The 9,592-nt window shown below is 41.1% G+C and overlaps 1 protein-coding gene across 12 annotated transcripts in view; it reads right to left on the bottom strand.

Annotated features, from left to right (window-relative positions):
* The window catches only part of RYR3 (ryanodine receptor 3), a 541,049-nt gene extending 532,295 nt beyond the window's left edge, over nucleotides 1-8,754 (bottom strand). For all 12 annotated transcript variants that reach the window (XM_090033490.1, XM_090033491.1, XM_090033488.1 and 9 more), the window contains exon 1: nucleotides 8,634-8,754. In XM_090033490.1, the coding sequence (XP_089889616.1) occupies nucleotides 8,634-8,684 (51 nt within the window). In that variant the 5' untranslated portion in view covers nucleotides 8,685-8,754. The remainder of the gene's footprint in view (nucleotides 1-8,633) is intronic.
* Between the last annotated feature and the right edge of the window lie 838 nt (nucleotides 8,755-9,592).

The following is a 9,592-nucleotide window of genomic DNA, read 5'->3' on the forward strand; positions in this document are numbered from 1 at the left end:
TTAATCAGTGTTGATTTGTTATTCATGATTACATGTTGATTGACTGAACAAAACACTGTGTATGTAGTGAAGAGATTTCTAAAGTCTGTCAAGGAAAAACAAGACTTCTGTAGTGCACAAATTATTTAGGAGATATTTATCTACCTACACAGTTAAAATTCCTGTGCAGGCTCTCATTATCTCCCATCTTAATAAACGTTTCAGTTTATCTGGCCTTTATTAACGCAATCTTACCCTGCTTATATCCATTAAGAACTTTGTTCTTAACCTACCCACCCTGCGAGGGAAAGGGCGTGTTGCGGGCAAATGCAAAGCATCCTAGTATGTTGGGGGATTGAGTGAACTTGAATCTGGAAGGGATCTGGGAAAGAAGTTCAATAAACTGATTTAACCTAAATCAGTTAAATCTGATGCTACTTTCATCCAGATTAATCTTAAACTGGTTTCAGTCATTTTGAAAGCTTTTATGTGCACTGAACTTCTGTTGTGTTACAGATTTGAACTAGTTTCCAATCACTTATACCAATTTGTGTGCAATTCCTGTCCCTAGTCCACATTTAATAACTCCAAATCTGAGACACACTGGCTTCCCAAACCTTAAACACTTTTCCCACTATTTTCCCCTCAAACTAAGTTATGTACAACCATGGTCCAGTGCTAGGAAACAGTAAGCTTTATGTCTACTGCTAGTTAAGACTTTTAAATTCAGACAGAATACTGTGGAACTTGTTCTACCCTTTGCTACAGGAACGTATAAGGGACTATAGGTGCTACAAAGACCCAAGAGAAAATTCTGCTTAATGTGTTCCCATATTGCTCCCTGCCTTCATAAGTCTTGTAATAGAGAAGGAGGCTCAGAGTTGAAGGGCGCAATCACATGATACTGAGTTGTAGAATGAAGCTGGTCTGCTGCCCAGGGCATTGTCAACTCTAGGGAGACTACTCTGAACTTATGCTGGCTGCTGTTTTAGCCCCTGAAGCAGCCCAGATCCTGGGAAACAGAAGTGGAGTAAATTCCATTTTATCCCCCTTTCTTCGGGCTGCATACCTCGTGTCAGGGGCGATGCATAGGCAGTGCACAGGGGTCCACATGCACCCTCTGCCAGGCCATGCTCCCTGTTTAGCTAGCGGGGGCAGGTGGGTGCACCAATGCCCCCCTGCAAGAGCTGGCCAGGGAATGGGGCTGCCAGCAAAAGTAGCCGCCCCACTTCCGGAAGTAGCTTTCATCTCACTCACTTTAAAGGTGAGTGAGATCAGCCACTGGGGGGATCCTACCCCCTTATCCCAGTTGCTGACTGGTGTCAGGGGAGGCAGGTGCCCTCCCTGACTCAAGAGGCACAAGACATCCATGTTCTGTGTTACGTCTCTACCACTAGCCCTTTGTTTAAATTTCTCTTGTAGCTCACTGAAAATATTCCCTGCCATCATGTTGCTGACTTCTATTAAAGATCTCTATGGCTCCACCACCTCAGAAATTTCTTGGTGCATCCCTGACTGTCAATATCAAACTAGTAAGCAAAGTGTGAGCGGCCACTGTCTGTGCTGAAGCAAGCCTCTCAGAGCAGCTTCAAATGCTTGAAACACAGACAAGTATGCATGCACGAGACCTTAAAATCATTATAGTATACAGGATGTTAAGCTGCTTTGTGGCAGATGGATTATTTTAACATTACCACTTCATACTTATTCTTTGGTATCACCAGGGATACAGATCTGATAAAAATGCATCTGCTAAGCTCATCTAAAAAGAACCATCCCTATGCATCACCAATTAAAGTTGAACACTCTACTGGGCTTTTTGTTGTTAAAAGGTAAGGTCACTTTAATAATTATGAACAGTGGCTAACACCAAGAATTAAGGAAGGTCTAGCAAAAAACTAGAAGTAAAGAATTCTAGTAAAGAGATAAACAATAACAATACTGAGAGTTAGGGTAGGTCTATCTTGATCCTTATTATTTATATCCAAGAACTAATTAAGACACCTGCATACTTATTTTGCTATCTGTACAAATGAAGTTGAGCACCTGATTTTCAAGAAGCTTAGATGGGCAAACATGTATGTCAGCATACAATTGCACCGATTATGAGCAGTAATGATCTAGTCAAGTGATCACAGGATCATAGGAAAGCAGGGCTTAAAAGGGACTGTCAGAGATCATCTAGTTCAGGCCCCTACTCAAGGCAGGCTCATTCCTGACTAAACAATTCTAGTCATGTATTCTGTTCCTCTAATTCAGTGGAGATACCACAACTGCTCTAGGTAGCCTGTTCCAATACGTGATCACCCTCAGCATCAAATGGCTTCTCCTGATCTCCAACCTAAATCTCCTCTGCTGCATCTTGAATACATTGATCCTAGTCCTGTCTCTTATGGCCAGAGAGGAAAGCTCATCTCTATGCTCTCTCCCTTCAGGTATTTGAAGATTCTTATCAAATCCCCCCCACAGTCTTCTCTTCTCCAAACTAAATAACCCTAGCTCTTTCAGCCTTTTCTCGTAAGTCTCGCTTCCTAGGCCTCCAACTGCTTTTGCTGCTCTTCACTGGGGGGTTTTTTGGCTACATCCTCCATGAAGTAAGGAGCCCAAAACTGGACACTGTGCGCCACATGAGGTCTTACTAGTGCGGAATAGTGCAAGAGGAAATCTCTTCCCTCGATTCGCAAGTGATACCTTTGTTAATGCAGCCCAGTATGCTTTTGGCCTTTGCAACAAGAACACATTGTTGGCTGGTATTCAGTTTATGGTCCACTGTATGCCCCAGGTACTTTCTTGTAGTACTACAGCCTCAAAAACCATTCCCCAGTCTGTATTTGTGCATGCAATTATTCTGTTCCAAGTGCACTTTGCACTTATCCTTGCTGAATCACATGCAATTAATTGTGGACCATTTTTCAGCCTATTCAGCTGGATGCTCGCCCTACTCTCGGGGGGGGGGGGCAGGGAGGGTGGTATCTGCAACTCCATTGGACTTGGTGTTGTCTGCAGATTTGCTAAGTATGTAACTTGATCCCCATCATCCAAATTATGATAAAGATTTTAAACAATACCAAACCCGGGACAGACCCCTAGGAAACTCCACTTGATACCTCCTCCCAACTACACATTGAGTCACTGATGATTCCTCACTGAGTATGATGATCCATCCAGTTATATATCCACTTTATCCAATCTGTATTTCCTTGGCCTGTTAATGAAAATGTAATGGAAGAGGGTGTCAAAAGCCTTGCTCAAGTGAAGGTATATCACTTCCACTACTCTCCCTGCATCCACAGAGCCCGTTACCTTATCATGGAAGGAAATCAGATTGGTCAGGCATGACTTGTGCTCCATGATCTTTCCAGATATTGAAATTAGGCTAAATAATCTGTAGTTCCCCAGATCCTCATCCTTCCTTTTCTTAAAGATGGGAATTATGTTTGCTCTTTTACAGTCATCTGGGACCTCACCTGACCTCCACAAGTTCTTAAAGAGGATTGCCAGTGGCTCCAAAATTACTCAGCCAATTCTTTCAGTGCATCCCATCCAGCCTTGACAACTTGAAACCGTCTAACTTCTCCATGTAATCCCTAGCCCGTTACACAAGGCTGCTTGACTCACTCCCTCTCTTTGCTGCCAACTGTGCTGGGCAGATGATAGCTGCCCCTATTTCCAAAAACTAAAGTACCAAAATGCATTAAATATTTCAGCATTCTCTGCATCATCCATAACTAGATTGTCTTCTGCATTTTGTAAGGGACCTATGGTTTCTTCCTCTTAATTTTCACATGCTTATAGAAACCCTTTTAATTGGCTTTTATCTCCCTTGACAGTTGCATTATGACCAAGTTTTCATTTTTTTGTAGGATTCCGTTTTTGAGTTTCAACTAACCAAAGAGACTTCTGTCTAGCCAAGCTGGTATCTTGTTGCACTTCCCATTCTTCTGTGGCAATGGGATAGCTTGCTCTTACATACTTTCAAAGGCCTCCCTGGATCCCTTTCCCTTCAAACTTGCCTCCAGGGAATTTGCCTATGCACCAGAACCCTGAGTTTGCTCAAATCTGCTTTGCTGAAACCCAGTGTCTGATTCTGATTTTCTCCTCCTTTTCTTCCCTTAGGATCTTGAACACTATCATTTCCTGGTCACTGTCATCCAAATTACCTTTCACTTTCACATTCTCATTCTCAACCAATTCCTTGGTGATCAGTGAGATGTGTGAAATTTGTGATGATAATCACAGATAATTATTTGAAAGACATGCAACACTTTCACAGACAGTTATTTCTTTATACCTCACTAGATTTCTGAAAATCCAAAGGGTTCTTGCCAAACTCTGTTGAATAGGACCTCTAAGCCAAGCCGAAACAAACAAAAAAAGGAAAAAACCCACAAGTAAAGACCCCCTCCTTTTTCCTTCTGAAAAACTTGTGTGAGTCCTTCTCTATAAACAGCAGATTGCTGCACCCACCATCTATGACAGAGCAATTTCCTTTTCTTACCCATCAGGTCTTACATAATGTCTGGATTCTAGTGTTTTCATCTGAACACTTGTACAATTATGTCAGTGAGACAAATGAAAAAGGCAGCTGCTTGGGAACAGAAACTGGCATGGGAAGAATAATTTACATTTTTTTAAGTTAGTACAACCACTGTTACCTATTTACAGGTAAAAATGGAGCATTTGTGACAAGTATTGATGAGAAGATGACATGTGCATTCACACGTATACACACACATATTCCATATTTACTCAAATCCAAGAATTTTCCCTACTCAACAGGTGGTTTCTGTGGCTCTGACCCTGATCCGGGACAGAGGCATAGCCTCTCCCTGAAGCCTCTGCTTTGCACTGACTCTGTTCTTCCACCTCTGCCGCATCTACCCAGTCCCTACTCCTGCCTCTGCCCCTCCCCAGCCATCTCCCATTGCTACTTCACCTCAGTCATGGCTCCAGCTCTGGTTCCACTCTGGCCAGGATCAAAGCACATTGTGGCTCTAGCCCATGCTTTACCAAGCAGCCGCAGAGATGGCAGTGGCAGCTCTCACCCCTGAGCCAAGGTAAAGCTGTCACTGCTACAACTGCTGGTGCCCGAGCCAAAGCTGAAGCCATGACTGAGGGTAAGTGACAGCTGGGGGACCAAATGGGAGGGGCAAGTGGCAGCAGGGGCGGAGGAGGAAAGTGATACAGGGCAGGCAGCAGAGAACAGGCTGCTCAATTCCCATCCCCACCCTTTCCCATGCCACTGCTTTTCCCATTGCAGCAGAGAGGGAAGGATGAATTTAAGATGACCTTTCAATAATTAGATTCTATACATGGAAAAATAAATCCAAATTTTAAATTTCCTCATGTATATAATACGATTATTGGAGGGCTGTCTTAAATTCAAAGTTTTCTTGGATTTGGCTAAATGCTGTATTGTAAGCATCCATGAAAAAATATCATTACACTGGGGAAACAGGATTCACTGAATTGTCTCATATGGTCTACCTGTGATTTGCTAAGATTGGACATCAAAATTACTTTGAGCAGGATGAGGCCCAGCAAATTTCTGAAGTATGTTATTAGTTATAACACACCATTTATCAGTATGACTACTACAGCACCGACTCTAACCTGGAAAATTAGTTTGGCATATTTCTCTGTAAGTGCATATAATAATGACTTTCATTTTGTTTCCTTCATCAATCCCCTGTTAAAAGTTATTATGCTGGTATTTTCAATGAAGCAAAATAAATGCCACCGGATCCAAGACATTACCTCATATTCATTTGGTTTGGCAGCGATGTGTGGCAAAAAAACTCTAGAAAAATCTCCCCTGTGAAAATCTAAATCACAACAGCAAACAAACTTATCTGAGATACTTAACCAACGTGCACTAGCCTAACAGCAGGATTCTTTCAAACTCTTCAGCATGATATTGGAAACAGCACACTGTCATAATTTTTTACAACAAATGCTATAGGAATGTTACAAACAAGCACTTTATGTAATAAACTTAAATCAGGTATTGTCCTCCCACCCACCAAATATACACCACACACACGAGTGTACATAAAAATACTCAGTCATTCAGTGTTCAGGATAAAGGCAGGGTATAGGCTGTAAACAAAAACTAAAAGAAACAATCCTAAACATTATCTAAAACAACTTCAGACATATTTTACAGAATGAATTAAAAAAGCTGGAAAAGTAAGGGGAAAAAAAAACCTTACCTTGAACCTTTTCAAAATGTTTAGGTAATTGTCAGGGAAAGTAAAGAATAATAATTACTGTTATATTAACAAAGTCTTTTTCTTTTATTTCTATTATTTATATTGCTGTAATACATGAAGACTCCAGTTAGATGTCAGGACATCCTTAATCTATTCAACATATACACAAAGAACAAAAAACTATTCCTGCCTCAAAGACCTTACAGTCCAAGTATATAAATGGAGCTAAAGATTGAAACACTTTAGAAATGGGTATGGATATCAATTTAACTGTTCCTGAAAGGCTGGCACTTTTGGATATAAAGAGTTCAGTCTTAAAATGATCTGGAAGTGAAACATTCTAAAAATCATTGGAAGTGTCGGGAATGTGGAGCCCTAAAATACCAAAATGAAACTTTCCTAGAGCAAAAGAATTAATGTGTCTGTGAAAGTGCTAGAGGATAATTACACGAGTTAATCTTTTGTTTTATACTTCATCTAAAAGGCACAAAGTGGTGCCTATACTGTAGTTCAGTGATTCCTACAGATTGAAAAACAAGAATGATTAAGATGTATTTGTTCAGTAGAAAATTCTATTCCACTAGAGGTCATTCTTCTGATTTAGGTAGCCCTAATCCTGAAAAAAAGGATTCTGGCTAGGGGAAAAGTCTAATGGGCCAGTTTCATTGACGAAGAACAGTGCTTATGAAGGGTCTGATGATAACTATGTTGTATACATGCAAGCATGGGAAGTACAAGGTGGAAAATAAAGTAATTTATGGCCCTTATCATTGTGCCTAATAAATTCCCTGTACACTGGGGAGATCTGGAAACATTTTAATAGCTTTTACCATTTCCCTGAATAGGAGTAAATTGCATGGAAAGAGTGAAGGAGTGCTGCTGCATTTGTGCCCTGCAAGGAGAACATGTAAAGGGAGCAGTCACAACCCTGGGAAATGAAGAATAGTATCCCCTTCTTCCCATCTAGTTTCCTCTAGAGCTTCTTAAACCCTCTCATATGCCTTAGTGCTTAGCACTTTATTCAGTAACAGCTAAAAAGGATTGCAACAGAGTCCCCCTGGACAGTGCGAATAGGTCACAGCAGTGAGAACTGCCATCTCAAGTAGCAGTCATGGCTCAACTATGGAGGGGCTGTTATTGAGAAAGGGTGTTCCATGGAAGAAATATCTTGAAAAAGTGAAAAGATAAAAGGGCATGATACCGTTGTCAGAAGAAAGCATTTTCTCCCAAAGACTGAGCTACCCACCAAATGTATTTCAGAAAAGTGGTCCTTTTGGGGGGCTGGGAGGGAATATTAACCATCAGTCAGGGTGGTTAATTGGGGCTGATCTTCTCTGGAATGATCTGTTTCTTCAGGAACTTCTCACAGCCATGAAAGTGCCAGTGACACTTCATCACACATAACAGTTTGCATAAGCAGCTACCTTCCTATGTCCCTCCCCACTCCAAGTAACAATGTGTGGCAAATACCTATTTTGGATAGTGAGCATGTCTATTTGGAGGCTTAGCTTTTTAAAGTTGTATCATCAGCTCTAGGGACTCTCTGTTTCTGAAACACTTTCTACAATGAATGAAAAGCGATGATGGCATGGGAAAAGGAGGAGGGAACACACTTTAACCAACAGGAATTTCTTCATCTCATTTACACTACAACACATACCAAGGTATAAAGGGGGTGGGGAGGAGAGAAAAAGCCATCCCTTCACCTCCCATCAGCAAAGTTAATGTGTGAAAAGCCCTTGCATAAAAGTCCAAATTGGTTGTCATGCTAGGTTTGTGTAAAGCCTTAAAGAAGAATGGTGTGAGGACTGTTTATAGAAAATTGCACTGGGTGAAGGCTATTTTGCTAATTAACACCCCCAGCCAAATAAATCCTTGCCTTCTCTTAAAATGAACCTCTTTTGATTAGAAATCTGTTTTCTGCTTATTTGTAAAGATCCCAATCCCACCTTTGTTGGTATTCCCTATACACAAGTGTGCTTCTGAATGCATGTGTGTGTGTTGGAAGGGGGTCAGAAGGGGCTATTCTTGCTTGGTTTATTCATCGTTTTAGGGCTCTCCTATCTGCAAAGCTTCTGTTAATGTCAGTGAAATCTAACCTATACAGAAGTTTCAGAGGTCAGGTATTTGGCATGCAGCATTTAGAAACCCAAGTACAAAGTTGATGAGGACGCTTCAAACACAGGGGATTACAGCGGAGATAGGTCTCCTTATACCAAATTGCAACTAAGGCTGGCTATCGAGCAGATTCAAGAAAGAGCCCACTGAGACTGCCTGCCTAGTGCTGTTATAGCTCATATTCTTGCATTATTTTCACTGACTAAACGAAGCCTCCCACTTTACAAAGCCAGCACAGAAATTTTATGTTTAATGCAATGCAACAGAAATAGACACAAGACAGTAAAACGATCTGCTACATGACCTAGAAAAGCAGATACTTACAGTTCGTAGGAACTGTATTTCATCTTCCCCTCCTTCACCCCCTTCAGCCATGGCTCTTGAGGAGTCAGCTCTGCTAAGACTCTGATCGCCTCCACTGGCAGCTTGCTGTGCTCGTACAGCTCCTCTTCTCCTATCAGTATTAGCATATAGCTAATCCACAGCCATATAGGGAGCCCAGCTAACTCCACTGCACTGCAGACTGTCAGTCAACCCCCTCACTGCCAGAGCCAACTGCGCTGCCTTCCCCAGCTACACAGCAAGCAAATCCTTTTATTTTTTCTCTTTGCCCCCTACCCTAGAGAGAAGCCTACTGCTAAGGTATTGCAGGAAGCATTCTATGCATCAGTAGTTTTCCTCAAATGTCTGCCCACAGCAGCAATAATGGTGAAGCATTAATAAAAAGCAGAGCTCACATTCCCATTTTCAGAGATTAGGGTCTACAATTTTGCATGGAAAAGTATCAAATCTAGAAGTGTGGACCTTTGGTTTATACAAAGAGATGCAAGCTCAATGTTCATTGGAAGAGCTCATTTTGACAAAGGATTTTTCAGCCTGCTTACATTAACTTCTGTTTATTACTCCTCTGCATAGGCAGCTGTGAGTCTAATTGGCAAGACGATTTAATGGTCCAAAGCTTCTGTGCAATTGTTAACGCTGTCCCTTTCAATTGTAGTCATAGTAGGGATTGCAAACTTTTCATTTGAACCATTGTAAAGCTGCACTCAAACATTTATGGCTCTACATAATTCAGTTCGAGATCTGTAAATTTCTATTATGTTAAAAATAAAGCTGTTAAAATTACTTTAAATCCATGTTAAATGAAAGAAAGATTAAATTAAGAAGAATGAAGATTAAATTAATAATAATATTTAGCATTTATATACAATTTTCTCCACCGTAAATGTCCAAATGAGCAAGTTATAAATGGAACCTCAACCCTGGAACACCATTTCTCCAAG

Source organism: Crocodylus siamensis, chromosome 2 (assembly GCF_052110815.1).
Source record: "Crocodylus siamensis isolate JL-2025a chromosome 2, ASM5211081v1, whole genome shotgun sequence".
Classification (NCBI taxonomy): Eukaryota; Metazoa; Chordata; order Crocodylia; family Crocodylidae; genus Crocodylus; species Crocodylus siamensis.